The sequence below is a fragment of the Aquarana catesbeiana genome, linkage group LG06 (assembly GCF_042186555.1).
Source record: "Aquarana catesbeiana isolate 2022-GZ linkage group LG06, ASM4218655v1, whole genome shotgun sequence".
Classification (NCBI taxonomy): domain Eukaryota; kingdom Metazoa; phylum Chordata; class Amphibia; order Anura; family Ranidae; genus Aquarana; species Aquarana catesbeiana.
The window spans coordinates 212,885,655-212,908,233 of record NC_133329.1 but is presented as its reverse complement, the minus strand read 5'-3'; the positions used below and the strand labels follow the sequence as shown (position 1 = coordinate 212,908,233).

The window sequence follows — 22,579 nt, the reverse complement described above, 5'->3', positions numbered from 1 at the left end:
CTGTGTCCCGTGATGTACAATAAAGAAAATAGGATTTTTATAACAGCTTACCTGTAAAATCCTTTTCTTGGAGTACATCAGGGGACACCGAGGTCCCTCCCCTCTTTCTGGTTACACTTGTATTGCTTTGCTACAAAACTGAGGTACTCCCAGTAAGGGGAGGGGTTATATGGGGAATTGAACTTCCTGTTTAGGGTGTGCCAGTATCCATCACCTGAAGGTGCCATATAACCCATACAGTAATTACTGTGGCTCTGTGTCCCATGATGTACTCCAAGAAAAGGATTTTTACAGGTAAGCTGTTATAAAAATCCTATTTTTTGTGATACGGCACTGCGTTGCTTTAAATGGCAATTGCGCGGTCGTGCGACGCTGTACCTAAACAAAATTGATGTCCTTTTTTCCCACAAATAGAGCTTTCTTTTGGTGGTATTTGATCATCTCTGCGGTTTTTATTTTTTGCGCATATAAACAAAAAAAGTGACAATTTAGAAAAAAAACACAATTCGTTGTACTTTTTGCTATACTAAATATCCCCAATTTTTTTAAAGAAAAAGCAATTTTTTTTCTCAGTTTAGGCCAGTATGTATTCTACATATTTTTGGTAATAAAAATAGCAATAAGCATATATTGATTGGTTTGCGCAAAAGTTTTTTATAGCGTCTACAAAATAGGGAATAGATTTATAGCATTTTTATTTTTTAAATTTTTTTTTTTACTAGTAATTGCGGTGATCTGTGATTTTTATCGAGACTGCGACATTAAGGCGGACACTTTTGACACATTTTTGGGACGATTGACAATTATACAGCGATCAGTGCTATAAAAATGCACTGATTACTGTATAAATGTCACTGGCAGGGAAGGGGTTAACACTAGTGTGTGATCAAGGGGTTAACTGTGTTCCCTAGTGTGTGTTCCAACTGTAGGAGGAGGGGACTGACTATAGGAGATGACAGATCGTGGTTCCTATTAGTAATTCACGATCTGCATCTCCTCTGCTCACAGAACAGGTATTTATGTGTATACACGCACACACACACACGTGTTCCTGTTCTACCTCTCGTGCCCGGTGGTCATCGCGACCACCTGTCACGAGCATCGGCACCCCCGCAGTGCAGCGGGCACGCGCCTGCTATCCCGCTTAAAGGAGCTGATGTACAGCTATGATGGTTTGCGGGTTCGTGCCGACCTGCCGCAGTACAATGACGGCGGCTCGTCGGCAAGCGGTTAAAGAGGTAGTTAAAAAAAAAAAAAAACCTGCAAGACAAAGGTATAATGAGCTAGTATGCATCGCATACTAGCTCAATATGAAATACTTACCTTAGAACGAAGCTGTTGCAGCAGTCCCAGCACACAGCTGTCAAGGCCAGCTTCTTCCGGGTTCCCAGGCTCCAGTGCTGTGATTGGCCGGAGCCGCAATGATGTCACTCCCGCACATGGGCTCGGAAGAAACAGCACCGTGGGCTGTTCCTTCAGAGCACATGCGCCAGTGATGTTACTGGCTGCATGCACTGGAAATATCTCCTAAACTGTACAGGTTTAGGAGATATTTTCAATACATATAGGTAAGTCTTATTCTAATAATATTTACCTATAGGTAAAAGTTTGCCTCTTTAATGGTTCATGTATAGTGAAACAAATGTGCAAAACACTGCGCTAACCACTTAAGAAAAAAGAGAGAGCAGCTACATACAGTGTGACGAACAACCTATGCAAAAGAGAATAAAAAAATGTAGCACATACTGAACAAACTAGGAAATTCTATTAATGATAACAAAATACAATTGAGTCCATATAAATGAGTCCTTAGAACCTAATAAAGTGTATTCAAGGTGAAAACAAAAGAAACCATGTATAAACACAAATAGCAGAGTGATGAAGTGTTCAACTGTGAATGAATACAGGCACGACCACTCAGGGATGGTGGGTATCCAAAGGCTGGCAAAGGTGAAGTAGGTCCGTGGGTAAGAACAACGTCACAAAAGACAGCATCAATGGATGAATGATAAATGCATACTCTTAGCGTATCCGGTAACCTCCCCTGTCAGCGACATTAACAGAATTTCCTAGTTTGTACAGTATGCGCTACATTTTTTTATTCTCTTTTGCAATGGTTCATGTATATACATTAGTGCTCATAAGTTTACATACCCTGGCAGAATTTATGATTTCTTGGCCATTTTCAGAGAATATGAACGATCACACAAAAACATTTTTCACTCATGGTAAGTGTTTGGCTGAAGCCATTTATTATCAATCAACTGTGTTTACTCTTTTGAAATCATAATGGCAACAAACTACCCAAATGACCCTGATCAAAAGTTTACATACCTGGTGATTTTGGCCTGATGCACACAAGTTGACACAAAGGGGTTTGAATGGCTATTAAAGGTAACCATCCTCGCGTGTGATCTGTTTGCTTGTAATTTGTGTGTGTGTGTTTGTATAAAAGGTTAAGGAGTTTCTGGACTCTTCACAGACCCTTGCATCTTTCATCCAGTGCTGCACTGACGTTTTTGGATTCTGAGTCATGGGGAAAGCAAAAGAATTGTCAAAGGATCTGCGGGAAAAGGTAGTTGAACTGTATAAAACAGGAAAGGGATATAAAAAGATATCCAAGGAATTGAGAATGCCAGTCAGCAGTGTACAAACTCTAATCAAGAAGTGGAAAACGAGGGGTTCTGTTGAAACCAAACCACGGTCAGGTAGGCCAACTAAAATTTCAGCCACAACTGCCAGGAAAATTGTTCGGGATGCAAAGAAAAACCCAAAAATAACTTCAGGTGAAATACAGGACTGTCTGAAAACTTGTGGTTATGGAAAAAAATCCTGCGAGCCACAATTATCCAGTGCCTTAATGGAAATTCAACCAAACAGCTACCCGGCTGCAGGCGCAGATCACGTATTCATGACCGTGCGATAAATGATATATGAAAAAAATGCGCCGCGCCTAGGGGTGTAACTGAATAACTGTAAATCTAAGTACAAATCATAGATAATAAAGAGTGCAAATCAAATAGAGCCTAAAGCTCTGATCACTTACTAAGATCACCTGCTGTGTGAATCCTAAAGCTCTGATCACTTACTAAGATCACCTGCTGTGTGAATCCTATGAACAAACACACTAACAAATAACTAGTGCAATAAAACACAAAGTGCAATGTGCATAGAAAAACGTAATAAGATAAATATACAATCCACAGTGATTAAAATATAATCATTCCTAATAAGGTGTATATGCTAAAAAATGTTACACATATGTAGATCCACTGTGATTAAAATGAAAAAGAAAAAAAAAAAAAAAAAAAAAAAAAAATTAAATAAAACAATATATATATATTCGTAAAGCACAAACAGAGTAAATCAATCACATGCATGGGCGAATTGAAACTATAATCGCCCTAATAAAGGTGTTCAAATCACATCCGTGAAAGAATCTTCCAATCCAGTAACATAAAGTGACCAAGTTCAAATAAAAGTCAGTGTAATGGTGATGGTTCAAAGAAAAAGTTCCGGTTTTGAATCAAACGTGCCCAAAGAAAAACATGCTGTGAAGTGCCTTGGTGACCCCCAATGTGATTGCGCTCACCTTGGAGCGTGTGACACAGGTTTTAATTGTGTCAATACACGCTTTTGGAGCCACCCCTGGGCTCAGTATTAGGTGCAGCTGATTCCCACACTAGATTCTTTATGGCTCCACTCACATCAGACCATATAAAAGAAAAAGGCTAATATAGTATAATACCGTAGGATACTTTTATTAAAATCACATCCAATCCCCACATGGGGTACTCACATTTATAAGGTGCTCATGTGCACCAAACATAACATAGGAAAAAACGGCTGTGCGGCGTGCTGCGGGGTGTGAGAGCTCCACAACCCAGCTCTGTGCTGATCGCTCCGTCCTGGCCCCTCCCCTACGCGTCTTCGACACAGGGAGTCACGTGTCTTCATCAGGGGGATATCCCCCTGATGAAGACACGTGACTCCCTGTGTCGAAGACGCGTAGGGGAGGGGCCAGGACGGAGCGATCAGCACAGAGCTGGGTTGTGGAGCTCTCACACCCCGCAGCACGCCGCACAGCCGTTTTTTCCTATGTTATGTTTGGTGCACATGAGCACCTTATAAATGTGAGTACCCCATGTGGGGATTGGATGTGATTTTAATAAAAGTATCCTACGGTATTATACTATATTAGCCTTTTTCTTTTATATGGTCTGATGTGAGTGGAGCCATAAAGAATCTAGTGTGGGAATCAGCTGCACCTAATACTGAGCCCAGGGGTGGCTCCAAAAGCGTGTATTGACACAATTAAAACCTGTGTCACACGCTCCAAGGTGAGCGCAATCACATTGGGGGTCACCAAGGCACTTCACAGCATGTTTTTCTTTGGGCACGTTTGATTCAAAACCGGAACTTTTTCTTTGAACCATCACCATTACACTGACTTTTATTTGAACTTGGTCACTTTATGTTACTGGATTGGAAGATTCTTTCACGGATGTGATTTGAACACCTTTATTAGGGCGATTATAGTTTCAATTCGCCCATGCATGTGATTGATTTACTCTGTTTGTGCTTTACGAATATATATATATTGTTTTATTTAATTTTTTTTTTTTTTTTTTTTTTTTTTTTTTTTCTTTTTCATTTTAATCACAGTGGATCTACATATGTGTAACATTTTTTAGCATATACACCTTATTAGGAATGATTATATTTTAATCACTGTGGATTGTATATTTATCTTATTACGTTTTTCTATGCACATTGCACTTTGTGTTTTATTGCACTAGTTATTTGTTAGTGTGTTTGTTCATAGGATTCACACAGCAGGTGATCTTAGTAAGTGATCAGAGCTTTAGGATTCACACAGCAGGTGATCTTAGTAAGTGATCAGAGCTTTAGGCTCTATTTGATTTGCACTCTTTATTATCTATGATTTGTACTTAGATTTACAGTTATTCAGTTACACCCCTAGGCGCGGCGCATTTTTTTCATATATGAAAACTTGTGGTGTTGCTGTTTCAAGATGCACAATAAGGAGGCACTTGAAAGATGGACTGCATGGTCGAGTCGCCAGAAGAAAGCCATTACTACGCAAATGCCACAAAGTATCCCGCTTACAATACGCCAAACAGCACAGAGACAAGCCTCAAACCTTCTGGCACAATGTCATTTGGAGTGACGAGACCAAAATTTAGCTTTTTGGCCACAACCATAAACGCTACATTTGGAGAGGCGTCAACAAGGCCTAGGATGAACGGTACGGAGGTGGATCGCTGATGTTTTTGGGATGTGTGAGCTACAAAGGCACAGGAAATTTGGTCAAAATTGTTGGCAAGATGAATGCAGTATGTTATTGAAAAATATTGGAGGAACATTTGCATTCATCAGCCAGGAAGCTGCGCGTGGGACATTCCAACATGACAATGATCCAAAACACAAGGCTAAGTCGACCTGTCATTGGCTACAGCAGAATAAAATAAAGGTTCTGAAGTGGCCATCTTAGTCTCCTGACCTCAATATCATCGAGCCCAGCGGCGAGCGGCTCTATATTCAATTTTTCCCAAGCTATCCTCAGTGCCAGGTGAAGGCACCATCTAATGTAAGCAGGCATCGTTTTGTATGTGTGATTTTTAAATAAAATACAGTATTGCGCTATGCATTGTTCCTTGGTCTTCTATATGGGACAGTTTGGTGGAGAGGAGGTTACAGCATAGAAGATCCATCCATTGATTAAGGGTATACAATCAGGATTTCCCAAACAGCGCATTAGACCTTCCTTTTTTTAATTAAGGAGTTCATGTCCATCTAGTGAGTAGTTTTCATTTCTGAGCACTTTGGTTGTGTTTGAATTGCAAGCGGTGAAGGAATCTTCCTTTTTCTGTGTGGGTCAACTATCAAGACACAACACTGAATGTTATGGACGTTATAATTTATTTAATAGTTTAATTTTTTGGTCGTACTATATGTATTTGGTTACCGCACGTGTTTAAATATTTGTTGCACTTTTATGCACGCGTTCACTTTATTCCATGATATATGGTCTTAATATACAGTGGGGATGGAAAGTATTCAGACCCCCTTAAATTTTTCACTCTTTGTTATATTGCAGCCATTTGCTAAAATCATTTAAGTTCATTTTTTCCTCATTAATGTACACACAGCACCCCATATTGACAGAAAAACACAGAATTGTTGACATTTTTGCAGATTTATTAAAAAAGAAAAACTGAAATCACATGGTCCTAAGTATTCGGACCCTTTGCTGTGACACTCATATATTTAACTCAGGTGCTGTCCATTTCTTCTGATCATCCTTGAGATGGTTCTACACCTTCATTTGAGTCCAGCTGTGTTTGATTATACTGATTGGACTGGATTAGGAAAGCCACACACCTGTCTATATAAGACCTTACAGCTCACAGTGCATGTCAGAGCAAATAAGAATCATGAGGTCAAAGGAACTGCCTGAAGAGCTCAGAGACAGAATTGTGGCAAGGCACAGATCTGGCCAAGCTTACAAAAAATGTCTGCTGCACTTAAGGTTCTTAAGAGCACAGTGGCCTCCATAATCCTTAAATGGAAGACGTTTGGGACGACCAGAACCCTTCCTAGAGCTGGCCATCCGGCCAAACTGAGCTATCGGGGGAGAAGAGCCTTGGTGAGAGAGGTAAAGAAGAACCCAAAAATCACTGTGGCTGAGCTCCAGAGATGCAGTCAGGAGATGGGACAAAGTCAACCATCACTGCAGCCCTCCACCAGTCGGGGCGTTATGGCAGAGTGGCCCGACGGAAGCCTCTCCTCAGTGCAAGACACTTGAAAGCCTGCATGGAGTTTGCTAAAAAAAACACCTGAAGGACACTTTTTGGCCTTAATTCTAAGCGGTATGTGTGGAGAAAACCAGGCACTGCTCATCACCTGTCCATTACAGTCCCAACAGTGAAGCATGGTGGTGGCAGCATCATGCTGTGGGGGTGTTTTTCAGCTGCAGGGACAGGACGACTGGTTGCAATCGAGGGAAAGCTGAATGTGGCCAAGTACAGGGATATCCTGGACGAAAAGCTTCTCCAGAGTGCTCAGGACCTTAGACTGGGACTAGACCTAAAAATGGCTGTCCACCAACGTTTACCATCCAACCTGACAGAACTGGGGAGGATCTGCAACGAGGAATGGCAGAGGATCCCCAAATCCAAGTGTGAAAAACTTGTTGCATCTTTTCCAAAAAGACTCATGGCTGTATTAGATCAAAATATTTTAAAAGAGAGAGCCATCCAAGTAGATCATATAGGTTGCCATCATCCCTAAATATCAAGCATAAAAAAACCCCAAATAGGTGATGGGACTTTAAAGGCAACAGAGTATTAAAGAAAAATAATTTATTGCTTACAAAATACAAAAAGATTTAAATACAGGATCACAATAAACATATAAACATGAGGATAATAATAATCATAGAACCACTAAAAACAAGAGCGTGATGCGGTCATGGTGTATGTACAGTCTTCCACGTGGCCCTATGCGTTTCGAGATTTATCTGAAGCGTCCCTTCTTCAGGGGCAATCAATGGAACAAGAATCGCACCAAAATCAGAAAAAATTATATCAATCATTTGTTACATACAGTATAATCAAATACAATACATAATTGCTCTATATCATAACAGCATGCGGCATAATAATTCCATAGAGGGGAAACATACCCAAACCCAGCATAGGTGAAACCTCACCGCCAAGGCCGCGGCGACGACCGTATCAAACAACACCACCCCAGAATCCAAAAAGGAAAGGGGGGGAGTGTGGCTGGCCCCACTTTATCCACACTGGTCCACCCAGATACAAAAAGGGCAGTGCACACCGAAAAGGACAGTACCATCAATGTAGATCAAAGCTGTATCAGAAAAAATTGTATATGTAAGATCAAGTGGCCTGATTAAAGTAAAATGCTAATTTCAATAAGCGCATGATTTTCATCGAAAACTAAACTAGAGTGGGTCACGAGTGTCCTACCTTAGCAAAATGGAAAGCCAGGGGGAGAATGTGTGTCAATGGATAAGTGGAAAAGGACAAACCAAACTGGGGCAAACGGTATGGTACAGTGCTCCTAGATATATTGCTTAAGTAGTATCCAGTCACATACAAGGACTCTGCAAGTGAGGGAAGATACAAAAAAGCCCATAAACCGTAGGTCATTTACAATATAAGTAGCTAGGTAGATTGCTGCAGTCGTAACACTAAGCAGCAAAACAACCGGGGAGGGTGGGAGAGGTAATCTGTACTTACAACATAATAGGAGCTATCTGACGTATGGAGCCCACAGAGCAGGCCGATCGCCGTCCGCTTGCTTCGCCACCATCAAACACACTGACATTCATTCCCGGTAAACTCAGGTTTAAAAAGACACCGGAAGATGACGTCCGACGCGGCGCCGCTTGAGAGTGGCGTCATTGTCCGGGGGCGAGGGAGAAACAAGTGGAAATGACATTTCTGGGGAAGTTATGTAAATTAGCTGTGTACTGATTACCATATTGCATTAAATTGTACAGAAATTACAGATTTGAAAAGTAAAGATAACTTTTGATACTAGAAAAGCTACAATTTCTGGGGAAATTGTGAAAAGTGTTCTTGCCTCTATAACTGGAGTGGGCGGAGTAACTGGGTGGAGTGGCTTGAGTAACTATTTTAAAAAGTATCAATAGTAGTAAAAAAGTTGAAGAAGTCCCATAATTAGCTGAAAGAGCTGAACATTTTTTCAAAAATGATTTTTTTTTTCAAAAATTTTTTTTTTTTAAATGATTTTCTTTTTCAAAATTTTTTTTTTTTTAATGAATTTTATTTTTTTTTTCAAAAATGATTTTTTTTTTTCAAAAGATTTTTTTTTTCAAAAATGATTTTTTTTTTTTTTTTCAAAAATGATTTTTTTTTTCAAAAATGAATTTTATTTTTTTTTTTTCAAAAAGGATTTTTTTTTTTTTTTTTTCAAAAATATATATTTTTTTAATTAGGCGGTCAAGATGTTTTTTCTGATCATGGGGTGGTCATAATGTTTTGGCTGATCATGGGGTTGTCAGCTTTTGTCACCTCCCACTCTAGTTTTGAACATTTCGCCATTCATTCCTATGGGACCAATTTCGTCGCAAAAACGACGATATTTCGTGAACCATTTGGCGAAACGTTCCACAAAGTAATAGCACACCAATTAAATGACATTGAGGCCGGATTCACACTGGTATTTTTCAGCTTTTCACACAGTTCCACAAGGTAATAGCACACCAATTAAATGACATTGAACATTTTGCCATTCATTCCTATGGGACCAATTTCGCCGCAAAAACTACAATATTTCGTGGACCATTCGGCGAAACGTTCCACAAAGTAATAGCACACCAATCGGGAACAATCCACACCTTCGGTATATTACTGTCTATGTAGTTTAAAAGCTGTGGGAGGAGTTAGGGTGGTATGATCATGGGGTTGTCAGCTTTTGTCACCTCCCACTCTAGTTTTGAACATTTCGCCATTCATTCCTATGGGACCAATTTCGCCGCAAAAACAACGATATTCCGTGAACCATTCGGCGAATGTGTAAAAACTGTGGGAGGAGTTAGGGTGGTAAATTATCAGCATTATCAAGCCTCGCAGATGAAGGTATGGCCACATGCATTTGGGGGGTTTCAGCATCTTGTGTTTACAACCACTGTTTCCTAGCAACGCTCATGTACTGTTTATGCTTCACACGCACTGCTCAATACACAACACAATGTAATTTCTACACAATACAATTCCAATCAAAACTGCCCCATCATATTGCCACCATCAAAACTGCCCCATCATAATTGCCCCACCAAAACTGCCCTATCATATTGCCACCATCAAAACTGCCCCATCAGAATTGCCCTATCAAAACTGCCCCATCATAATTGCCCCATTAAAACTGTCCCATCATAATTGCCCCACCAAAACTGCCTCATCATATTGCCACCATCAAAACTGCCCCATCAGAATTGCCCTATCAAAACTGCCCCATCATAATTGCCCCATTAAAACTGCCCCATCAGAATTGCCCTATCAAAACTGCCCCATCATATTCCTCTATTATAAATCACTACATGGTGTGTCTGTCCCCTCCCCCGGGCTCTGTAATCAGAGCTGAGATGCTCCAGCCACCTCCCCCCCTGTGTATAACAGAAGCTTTGGTAACCATGGCAACAAAACAAACATAGTACACTCTTATTAATGGCTAAAATTTCCTGAAATGACCTCTAAACAAAAAGCTTTTTCCCAAAAACTATAAATCCTACAGTGAAGATCTTTATATTGTGAGAATCACAAGACCCAGACCTATATTTTGATGTATAGTATGTCTCTGAAATATTAAAAATGAAGGCACAGTCACAGTTTAGAAATTGCCCTTCAAATTTGGAGGGGTCTAGAGTGTAGTTTCAATGAATGTCAATGGACGGCGTGAGTTGCAAACAAATGGTCATATTGTGAAAACTATCAGGACTATGGCTTATCCGTGGACATGTTTAGTGGCAGCAGAGATAGCTGAACGTTTTGATATAAGATTTGTGTAGGTGGGCTTGAAAATGAGGGAGTGGCGGCAGTTTAGAAATCATGTTCTGATTTTTCAGTTTTTGTCACCTCCCACTCTAGTTTCCCCATTCATTCCTATGGGACCAATTTCGCCGCAAAAACAACGATATTTTGTGAACCATTTGGCGAAACGTTTCGGTATATTACTTGTCTATGTAGTGTAAAAACTGTGGGAGGAGTTAGGGTGGTAAATTTGGCTATAATAATAATAATAATAACTAGAAAAGGTACAATTTCTGGGGAAATTGTGAAAGTGTTCTTGCCTCTACAACTGGAGTGGGCAGAGTAACTGGGTGGGGTGGAGTGGCTTGAGTAACTGTGAAAAGTGTTAAAAAGCTTAATATTTTAAAAAGTATAAATAGTAGTAAAAAAGTTCCATCATTCGCTGAAAGAGCTGAACATTTTTTTCAAAAGTAATTTTTTTTTTCAAAAATGAATTTTTTTTAATCAAAAATGATTTTTTTTTTCTTCAAAAATGATTTTTTTTTCAAAAGTAATTTTTTTTTTCAAAGGTATTTTTTTTTTTTCAAAGGTATTTTTTTTTTTCAAAAATGAATTTTTTTATTTCAAAAATAATTTTTTTTTTTCAAAAATATTTTTTTTTTTCAAATATATTTTTTTTTCAAAAATATTTTTTTTTTTCAAAAATGTTTTTTTTTTTTTTCAAAAATTATTTTTTTACTTTTTTCAAAAATTATTTTTTTTTTTCAAAAATATTTTTTTTTTTTACATGGGGCGGTCATAATGTTTTGGCTGATCGTGGGGTGGTCATAATGTTTTGGCTGATCATGGGGTTGTCAGCTTTTGTCACTTCCCACTCTAGTTTTGAACATTTCGCCATTCATTCCTATGGGACCAATTTCGCCGCAAAAACGTCATTTCGTGGACCATTCGGCAAAACATTCCACAAAGTAATAACACACCAATCGGGAACAATCTGCTCGTTTCGGTATATTACTTGTCTCTGTAGTGTGAAAACTGTGGGAGGAGTCTACAAGCATTATCAAGTCTAGCAGATGAAGTCATATGCATTTGGAGTGTCTCAGCATCTTGTGTTTACAACCACTGTTTCCTAGCAACGCTCATGCCCTGTTTATGCTTCCCAAATACTGCTTCATCAAAACTGCCCCATCAGAATTACCCCATCAAAACTGCCCCATCATATTCCTCTATTATAAATCAGTGCATGGTGTGTCTGTCCCCTCCCCCGGGCTCTGTAATCAGCTGAGATGCTCCAGCCACCTTCCCCCCTGTGTATAACAGAAGCTTTGGTAACCATGGCAACAAAACAAACACTAACAGTACACTCTGATTAATGGCTAAAATTTCCTGAAATGACCTCTAAACAAATGGCCGTATTTTAAAAACTATACATCCTACAGCGAAGATCTTTATATTGTGAGAATCACAAGACCCAGACCTAGATTTTGATGTATAGTATGTCTCTGAAATATTAAAAATGAAGGCACAGTCGCAGTTTAGAAATTGCCCTTCAAATTTGGAGGGGGCTAGAGTGTAGTTTCAATGAATGTCAATGGACGGCGTGAGTTGCAAACAAATGGTCATATTGTGAAAACTATCAGGACTATGGCTTAGCCGTGGACATGTTTAGTGGCAGCAGGGATAGCTGAACGTTTTGATATAAGATTTGTGTAGGTGGGCTTGAAAATGAGGGAGTGGCGGCAGTTTAGAAATCATGTTCTGATTTTCCAGCTTTTGTCATCTCCCACTCTAGTTTCCCCATTCATTCCTATGGGACCAATTTCGCCGCAAAAATGACGATATTTCGTGAACCATTCGGTGAAACGTTCCACAAAGTAATAGCACACCATTCGGGAACAATCCGCACGTTTCGGTATATTACTTGTCTATGTAGTGTAAAAACTGTGGGAGGAGTTAGGGTGGTAAATTTGGCTATAATAAGAATAATATATATGTGAGATAACAGTAAGTGGTCTTGCTATGCAAGAACACTTAACTAGAAAAGGTACAATTTCTGGGGAAATTGTGAAAGTGTTCTTGCCTCTACAACTGGAGTGGGCGGAGTAACTGGGTGGGGTGGAGTGGCTTGAGTAACTGTGAAAAGTGTTAAAAAGCTTAATATTTTAAAAAAGTATAAATAGTAGTAAAAAAGTTCCATCATTCGCTGAAAGAGCTGAACATTTTTTTCAAAAGTAATTTTTTGTTTCAAAAATGAATTTTTTTTAATCAAAAATGATTTTTTTTTAATCAAAAATGATTTTTTTTTCTTCAAAAATGATTTTTTTTTTTTCAAAAATGAATTTTTTTATTTCAAAAATAATTTTTTTTTCGAAATTATTATTTTTTTATTTTTTTTAAAGTAATTTTTTTTTCAAAAATATTTTTTTTTTCAAAAATATTTTTTTTTTTTTCAAAAATTATTTTTTTACTTTTTTCAAAAATTATTTTTTTACTTTTTTAAAAAATTATTTTTTTTTTCAAAAATATTTTTTTTTTTACATGGGGTGGTCATAATGTTTTGGCTGATCATGGGGTGGTCATAATGTTTTGGCTGATCATGGGGTTGTCGGCTTTTGTCACTTCCCACTCTAGTTTTGAACATTTCGCCATTCATTCCTATGGGACCAATTTCGCCGCAAAAACGTCATTTCGTGGACCATTCGGCAAAACATTCCACAAAGTAATAACACACCAATCGGGAACAATCCGCTTGTTTCGGTATATTATTTGTCTCTGTAGTGTGAAAACTGTGGGAGGAGTCTACAAGCATTATCAAGTCTAGCAGATGAAGTCACATGCATTTGGAGTGTCTCAGCATCTTGTGTTTACAACCACTGTTTCCTAGCAACGCTCATGCCCTGTTTATGCTTCCCAAATACTGCTTCATCAAAACTGCCCCATCAGAATTACCCCATCAAAACTGCCCCATCAGAATTACCCCATCAAAACTGCCCCATCATATTCCTCTATTATAAATCAGTACATGGTGTGTCTGTCCCTTCCCCCGGGCTCTGTAATCAGCTGAGATGCTCCAGCCACCTTCCCCCCTGTGTATAACAGAAGCTTTGGTAACCATGGCAACAAAACAAACACTAACAGTACACTCTGATTAATGGCTAAAATTTCCTGAAATGACCTCTAAACAAATGGCCGTATTTTAAAAACTATACATCCTACAGCGAAGATCTTTATATTGTGAGAATCACAAGACCCAGACCTAGATTTTGATGTATAGTATGTCTCTGAAATATTAAAAATGAAGGCACAGTCGCAGTTTAGAAATTGCCCTTCAAATTTGGAGGGGGCTAGAGTGTAGTTTCAATGAATGTCAATGGACGGCGTGAGTTACAAACAAATGGTCATATTGTGAAAACTATCAGGACTATGGCTTAGCCGTGGACATGTTTAGTGGCAGCAGGGATAGCTGAACGTTTTGATATAAGATTTGTGTAGGTGGGCTTGAAAATGAGGGAGTGGCGGCAGTTTAGAAATCATGTTCTGATTTTCCAGCTTTTGTCATCTCCCACTCTAGTTTCCCCATTCATTCCTATGGGACCAATTTCGCCGCAAAAACGACGATATTTCGTGAACCATTCGGCGAAACGTTCCACAAAGTAATAGCACACCATTCGGGAACAATCCGCACGTTTCGGTATATTACTTGTCTATGTAGTGTAAAAACTGTGGGAGGAGTTAGGGTGGTAAATTTGGCTATAATAATAAGAATAATATATATGTGAGATAACAGTAAGTGGTCTTGCTATGCAAGAACACTTAAATATTACATTACAAATCAGCTTCGTAATTGTACATGCTATGTTTTTACTTGCAATATTTTTTCCTATGTAAGTGGAGTTACCCTTTTTAACATTTATTTTGTTTTTATTTACTATGTTCATTATTGAGTACTGTTGCTTTTAAAAAAAAATTTAAAAAATGAAAAATTGAGGCGGAAAAAAGCACATTTAATATCTAATAATTTTCCAATGCTTTGTACCTGAAATGTAAATGGGACAAATTTATAGAATAAATGTACACTGTTGGGGGGCTGGACTATAGCTTGAAAAAAATTATAAACTTGTTTCTATGCACACATCTTATGCAGAATGCAGGGTTCTGGAGTGTTGGGCTCAGAAGGCGGGGATCGGGAGTGCGTTGGGCTCAGCGGGCGGGGATCGGGAGTGCGTTGGGCTCAGCGGGCGGGGATCGGGAGTGCTTTGGGCTCAGCGGGCGGGGATCGGGAGTGCGTTGGGCTCAGCGGGCGGGGATCGGGAGTGCGTTGGGCTCAGCGGGCGGGGATCGGTAATGGACACTGCTATGGAGATGGCCTTGCCCATAACGGTGTCCTCTGCCCCTCCTCTCTCTCTCACTCACACTCACACACACACACACACTGGTGTCCTCTGCCCCCTTTCCCCTATAGCAGTGACCTACATCGCAGCTGAGAGCAGAAGGCAGCACCGTTCTGGACAGAGGCTGGGAGTGGAAGCCAGCAGAGTGACTTTCCATATTAGGAAGCTGGTGATTGGTTGCCCTGTGTCCTAACAACCAATGACCTGCAGTTTCACGTCAAAAGTTAATTTGGACGGCTTCTCCTCCTGCCCTCTGTCCTGAGGTAAGCTGCCTCCTGCTCGCCGCTGTTCACTGAGGAAGCTTGTGGGAGCAGGGCCCATGGTAGGGCTGACCCTAACGGGCGGGCCGCGTAAATGGCCTTAGTGGCCGTATCCATCCCATGGGCCATAGTTTGAGGACCCCTGTTGTAGAAGGTACAATCTGAAAGCAGGAAACATTTGGATATCTTTTTTTTTTTTTTTGCCCTTGCCGTGCTTTGTAAGAAGTTATCTGTGTTTTCAGGTCCTGCTTAGTGAAGCCTAACGCCTTGTGGCATTATTGTGCTTGAAAATGATCTTCACCCGACTTGGATGCAGATCCATCAGAAGCAAAATTTTGCCCAACACTCCCTCTGTAGTTTTGTTAATACTCAGTGCTATGTTCCTTTCCCACAAGTCTAAATGTGCCTTTTCCTACAATTGCTGCCTCCCATGCTGGCTGCAGCCCAGCCGATAAAAACCTAGTGCAGGGCTGTCTGTTCCAGAGCAAGAACATCCTATTGACTTCAATGGGAAATATTGTATAGCAGACTCAATCTCGCTTTAAATTTTTACTAACCGAGCAGTCTATGCAGGAGGCCGCAGCTGTTGGAAGTGGGAGGAGGCTTAGATCTATATATTAAGGGGGCTGGGAAGGACGACAGGCAATTATTTTTTAAAGGTGCACATGTAGTTTAGGCCATCAGGATGATTTTTTAGCGAAGCAAAAACAAAAGAACAATTCTGCAAATTTTTTTTATAGTTTCATTAATGCTTGCTTATATATATATATATAAACACCTTCAGTGACCTGGTGTCCTGCCCTGTACAGCTGTCAGACAATGGAGGAGGGGTGGGTGGGGGCGCTCTAGTCCAATTAAACAGTGCTAAACTCTCCCCCTCTTTCTGTTTCACAGGGTGGAAATGATTATGAAATTTATACAGACTCTAGAACAATAGGTCATTCTGTGGCATCTCCTGAAGACACCAGAAGAATCTGTGAAGAATTATTTTTTTCAATAAACTCACATCTGAAGGCTTTATAAAATCTAGCGACCTGATATAGCAAAAACACTTCATTAAGGGTTTTAGAATTTATTACAATATAAAATCAAGGGTGATGGGTTCATATTCAAATTTCATTAAATCTGCATTAGTGCAGGGATGAGCCTAATGCCCCGTACACACGGTCGGATTTTCCGATGGAAAATGTGCGATAGGACCTTGTTTCGGAAATTCTTACCGTGTGTAGGCTCCATCACACATTTTTCATCGGATTTTCCGACACACAAAGTTTGAGAGCAGGATATAAAATTCGTTGTCGGAAATTCCGATCGTGTGTACACAAATCCGACAGACAAAGTGCCACGCATGCTCAGAATAAATAAAGAGATGAAAGCTATTGGCCACTGCCCCGTTTATAGTCCCGACGTACGTGTTTTACGTCACTGCGTTTAGAACGATCGGATTTTCCGACAACTTTGTGTGACCGTGTGTATGCAAGACAAGTTTGAGCCAACATCCGTCGGAAAAAATCCTAGGATTTTGTTGTCGGAATGTCTGAACAAAGTCTGACCGTGTGTACGGGGCATTAGAACTGTTTTGTGTATTCTAGAACTCCTGAAAAAGTTTCAGTGCTGATGAATGCTAAAAATGGAGTTGTGCTTTCCAATGAGGGTTACATCATGAAGGTCAAATTCATGTTTCCTATGGGAGGCAGTGCTTTTTTAAATTTATTTTTTTGCCCCAATTTTCCTAAATCAGGTCTTGGTGGTTCTTGCATGTATACAAGTGAATTTCTCATAGCAACCAGTTATAATCTTTATTTTGTACTGAATACATAAAAGTGAAGCTTGTTGACTGGGCCACAAATGGAATTTTAGACTTATTTACGCATTAAGTCAATTTATCCTTTTGACCACTCAGTGCTAGTTCTAGGAACACAAGAATTCATGGACATATACAACCATTTGCATACCAGTAGTTTGTGAATTTTAAACTGCTGCTTCTGTACTGTAGAAAAAAGGCAAATTTGCAACTATGGGTTGCCTAACTTAAAAAAACTTTATCATCCAGATATGCCCTTACTCCTCTTTTACTGCCAGTACAAAATTAATTGATATTGATCAATATACATCTTTTAAATTGTGTATCTAATGTTATGTATGCAGTGAGTGTCTGTCTAACAGTGCAACCCAATATGTAGCCTGTTTCTGGTTTATGCCAGGTTTACAATAAGCATAGTTATATTTTCTTGGGAATGTGTCAGCATTCTATTCTTAAAGTAGGTTATTCTCTTGCTATTATCAGTACTATTTTACAGCGAACTGCTCTATACAGATTCCATCTTTGCTGTAGGTCAACTTTGATTACTGTCTAATATGCCTGTATTAAATATGAATTTTTGATTTATGGTGAAAAGAATAAATATAATAAAATCATGTAAATTTTTATATGCCATCCAAAACAATATGTCACCTTTGCTGGAAGTCCAACAAAAGCATTTCTGACTGGCACCAGGGAGTGATACAACACTGCAGATAGAAAGCCTCTGAGTATTAGGCCCCATGCACACTGGACATTATAAAAAGTAGCTTTAGCTGCAGAATGCCATGTTAAAAACGCATGTTTTGCCACGTTTTACAGCTTTTTTGCATTAGCATTTTTTAGCATTTGCATTTTTTTTTAGCAAAACTATACCCCCACAAAAACGTATGGCTAAAACGCTCACACACTAGTTATGGGGTTTTTTCCTGCCAGAAAACGCCCTTGCCAAAAACCGCTGATAAAAGCCTATGTGTGCATTATCACATGCTCAGGAGTTTACTGGCTGCTGAAAAAAAAACACCTGACGCCAAAACAGCAGCTGTAAAAATGTTCAGTGTGCATGAGGCCTAATGCTGCCTACAGGAAGCTTGACATAAAATTTATAAAACAAAAGAAAGGGGCAACCTCACCTGGTGACTATACTACACAACTGCAATAGAGCCTTAGTTTAGCTTGTTGTCCTAAGGAAAGATGTCTTTTCCTCAGCTCTGCTGAAATAAAACAGGTGATGTTTAAGCAGTTGCTGGTAGTATCCTAGATCTTTGACTTTCCAGTCAGCCAATTAATGCAGTTCTCTCTGCTAGGCTGATAATCTGGTGTTTCACTGCAACACAGTGGCATACCTGGAAGGTGCTTGCACTAAATGGGGTGACAAGCCAGATCTATACAGTGCATCCGGAAAGTATTCACAGCGCTTCATTTTTTTCACATTTTGTTGCGTTACAGCCTTATTCAAAATAGATTAAATTCGTTATTTTCTTCAAAATTCTACAAACGCCCTACCCTTCTACAAACGTGAAGTGTGTTAGAAATTTTTGCAAATTTACTAAAAATAAAAAACAAAAAAAAAATCACATGTACATAAGTATTCACAGCCTTTGCCATGACACTCAAAATTGAGCTCAGTTGCATCTTGTTTCCACTGATCATCCTTGAGATGTTTCTACAACTTGATTGGATTCCACTCTGACAGAGCTTCAGCGTTTCTCTGCGGAGAGAGGAGAACCTTTCAGAAGAACAACCATCTCTGCAGCACTCCACCAATCAGGCCTGTATGGTAGAGTGGCCAGACCGAAGTCACTCCTTAGTAAAAGGCACATAACAGCCAGCCTGGAGTTTGCCAAAAGGCACTTGAAGGACTCTCAGATCATGAGAAACAAAATTCTTTGGTCTGATGAAACAAAGATTAAACTCTTTGGCCTGAATGGCAAGCGTCATGTCTGGAGGAAAACAGGCACTGCTCATCACCTGGCCAATACCATCCCTATGGTGAAGCATGGTGTTGGCAGCATCATGCTGTGGGGATGTTTTTCAGTGGCAGGAATTTGTAGACTAGTCCGGGATCGAGGGAAAGCAATGTTCAGAGACAACCTTGATGAAAACCTTGTCCAGAGCACTCTGGACCTCAGACTGGGGCGAAGGTTCATCTTCCAGCAGGACAACAATTCTAAGCACACAGCCAAGATAACAAAAGGAGTGGCTACGGGACAACTCTGAATGTACTTGCGTGGCCCAGACTTGAACATCTCTGGAGAGATCTGAAAATGGCCGTTCATCCAACCTGATGGAGCTTGAGAGGTCCTGCAAAGAAGAATGGGAGAAACTGCCCAAAATAGTTGTGCCTGGCTTGTAGCATCATACTCCAAAAAGACTTGAGGCTGTAATTGGTGACAAAGTGCTCAATACTTTGTCGAAGCACAAGGCTGTGAATACTTATGTACATGTGATTTTTTTTTTTTTTTTTTTTATTTTTAGTAAATTTGCAAAAATTTCAAACAAACTTTTTTCATGTTGTCATTATGGGGGTATTGTTTATAGAATTGTGAGGAATATAATTAATCCATTTTGGAATAAGGCTGTAACATAACAAATTGTGGAAAAAGTGAAGCGCTGTGAATACTTTCCAGATGCACTGTAAATCTGCGTAGTGATTGCGGATGGCCCTGATACCAGAAGGGCTTTGAAGACTCGCCCTGTGGATCTAGTTGAGTAAGGCTATTCACTTTGGGAAAATAAATGTACAGATTTTTGCAGAAAAAAAGGAGCCTGCAAAGTATTGCACCTGCAGTCTGCTGTGGTGGAAGATGGCACTTGTAGTTTTCTCATTCACAGACCTCTGTAAATGAATGACGCAGCTGTGGCCATGGAGAGTGACCCCTGCCTGCTGTCAAGGGGGGGACTTAGAGCATCTTGCATGTTGAACCCCCCCCTCCCCCCCAAATATGGATGTAATGCGTAACATGCTCCAAAGGTGAATGTATCCTTTAACCACCTCAATACAGGGCACTTACACCCCCTTCCTGCCCAAGGCAATTTTCAGCTTTCAGTGCTGTCACACTTTGAATGACAATTGCGCGGTCATGCTACACTGTAACCATGTGAAATTTTTATCATTTTATTCACACAAATAGAGCTTGCTTTTGGTGGTATTTAATCACTCTTCTTTGTTTTCCGTCAGTAAGTTTTGTAAATAAGTAATTTTTTTTCTCCTTCACTGATGGGCGCTGATAGGCGGCATTGATGAGGCACGAATATGCCACACTTATGGTCACTGATAGGTGGCACTGGGCACAGATTAGGCAGCACTGGTGGGCACAGATAGGTGGCACTGATGGGCAGCACTGATGTCCACTGATTGCTGGCACAGATTGGTGCCAATTGTGGGCACTGATTGCTGGAAGTGGCATTGCTGGCACTTAATTGTAATCAAGGCGCTGATGATCAGTGCCCTGATTACATCCCTAGATGTCCTCTGTGAGAAGATGCCACTGATTGGCTCTCCTCTCCTCACACTCTGTCAGTGTGAGGCGAAGAGCACCGATTACCGGAATTTCCGTGTTTACATTTGACCGGCTGTGATTGGACACAGCCGATCACATAGGTAAAGAGCCACGGCTCTTTACACAGATCGGGGACACACCGTGTCCTAGCAACACGGCGTGGGCGTGCGAGAGTGGTCATTCTGGGAGGCCGTCATATGATGTCCACCCAGAATGAGAGCTGCGCCGCCCAGCCGTCATTTGACGGTGGGAGCGGTGGCAAGTGGTTAAGGATCTGACTCACAGAAAAGTGGAATCCTTGTCCAGATCTACAATATCTCACAAAAGTGAGCACACCCCACACATTTTTGTAAATATTTTATTATATCTTTTCATGTGACAACACTGAAGAAATTACACTTTGCTACAATGTAAAGTAGTGAGTGTACAGCTTGTATAACAGTGTAAATTTGCTATAAATTAAAAAAAAAACTTGATCCACAGCCATGTCTAAACCACTGGCAACAAAAGTGAGTACACCCCTAAGTGAAAATGTCCAAACTGGGCCAATATTTTGTGTGGCCACCATTATTTTCCAGCACTGCCTTAACCCTCTTGGGCATGGAGTTCACCAGAGCTTCACAGGTTGCCACTGGAGTCCTCTTCCACTCCTCCATGATGACATCACGGAGCTGGTGGATGTTAGAAACCTTGCGCTCCTCCACCTTCCTTTTTCTTTTTTTTTTAATTATGGCAAAGCATCTCAGATACAAGTCAAGTCATTTTCACAAATAAGGAAACACTTAATCGGCAGACACCAAATACCGAAAACAGACAAGACTTATGAAAACGTTTGCTGACAGTTTATGTATTGCTTAGCATCTATAATCAGTGAAGCCAAGGGTCTTAAAGGCCCAAAAGTACACGTATCAAACATTGAAGTTTCAACAAATGAGATTGAGTAACTCTAGTGATAAAAGAAAACGGATAGATATGTTAGCATTTCTAACTTTGTACATTGTTTGTTCGTCTATAAATATCACATAACACACATCTGTCGAGAAGTCTACCGATTTTTATAATTGCCGTTACAACGGCTAAGTCGCAAGAGTTTAGCAGTAACTAAAGGAAGAGAAGGGGGGGGGGAACCAAAACAAAGCAGATGGGTCATACTCCTGCAAAGCAGACAGAAGCCCCAGCAAGCAACTCTGGGCTGCTGACAGATTTAGCTCAATTAGGACTCGGAACGGACCACCTCCTGCAGGTAAGCTTCCATACAAGTGAAATGTCTCCAGGGCCTCCACTTGTCTCTAAATTGTTCTTCCGTATTAGTGTAGCTGTCAGTTCCTCCACATGGAGAATGTAATTAACGTTAGAGTACCACATAACCGTGGTTGAGACTGCCTCCACAACGCAGGGACACAGGCCCTTGCTGCGTTGAGGAGCTCCACATTCCATTTGAAGATGCCCCACAGATGCTCAATAGGGTTTTCAGTCTGGAGACATGATTGGCCAGTCCATCACCTTTGCCCTCAGCTTCTTTAGCAAGGCAGAGGTTGTCTTGGAGGTGTGTTTGGGGTCGTTATGTTGGACTATTGCCCAGTCTCCGAAGGGATTGGATCATGCTCTGCTTCAGTATGTCACAGTAAATGTTGACATTCATGGTTCCCTCAAAGAACTGTAGCTCCCCAGTGCTGGCAGCCCTAGACCATGACATTCCCACCACCATGCTTGACTGTAGGCAAGACACACTTGTCTTTGTACTCCTCACCTGGTTGCCGCCCCACACGCTTGACATCATCTGAACCAAATAAGAACTCATTGCAAGGGCTTACGTTCTCAAAGAAAAGGTACCTCCAATACCTATTTGTGCTCAGTCCACCAGATCGGTTGGAATGTCCAACATGAAGCATCTTATAACCATCTTTGCAAGTCTTCCACCTGGTCTTTAGTAATCTTTTCTCCAAGTTTTACTAGCTGGATGTGCAGGCCTCTGTGGATGAAGTCTTCAGCTACTTGTTGGGCCTGTTGTCACTGTTCTGTTTACCTTGTACTAAAAAAAAAAAAAAAAAAAAAAAAAAGCTTATAAACCTGGCCTACA

General features: G+C 40.3%; 1 protein-coding gene across 4 annotated transcripts in view; it reads left to right on the top strand.

Annotated features, from left to right (window-relative positions):
• Positions 1-22,579, top strand: part of PMM2 (phosphomannomutase 2) — a 176,158-nt gene that overhangs the window by 140,608 nt on the left and 12,971 nt on the right. For 3 of the 4 annotated variants that reach the window (XM_073632979.1, XM_073632980.1, XM_073632977.1), the window contains one exon: positions 16,090-17,623. The exons of the other annotated variant lie outside the window; for it this stretch is intronic. In XM_073632979.1, coding sequence (XP_073489080.1) covers positions 16,090-16,218 — 129 coding nt within the window. In that variant the 3' untranslated portion in view covers positions 16,219-17,623. Of the gene's footprint in view, positions 1-16,089; positions 17,624-22,579 lie in introns of those variants that run through there. 4 annotated transcript variants of the gene reach the window in all.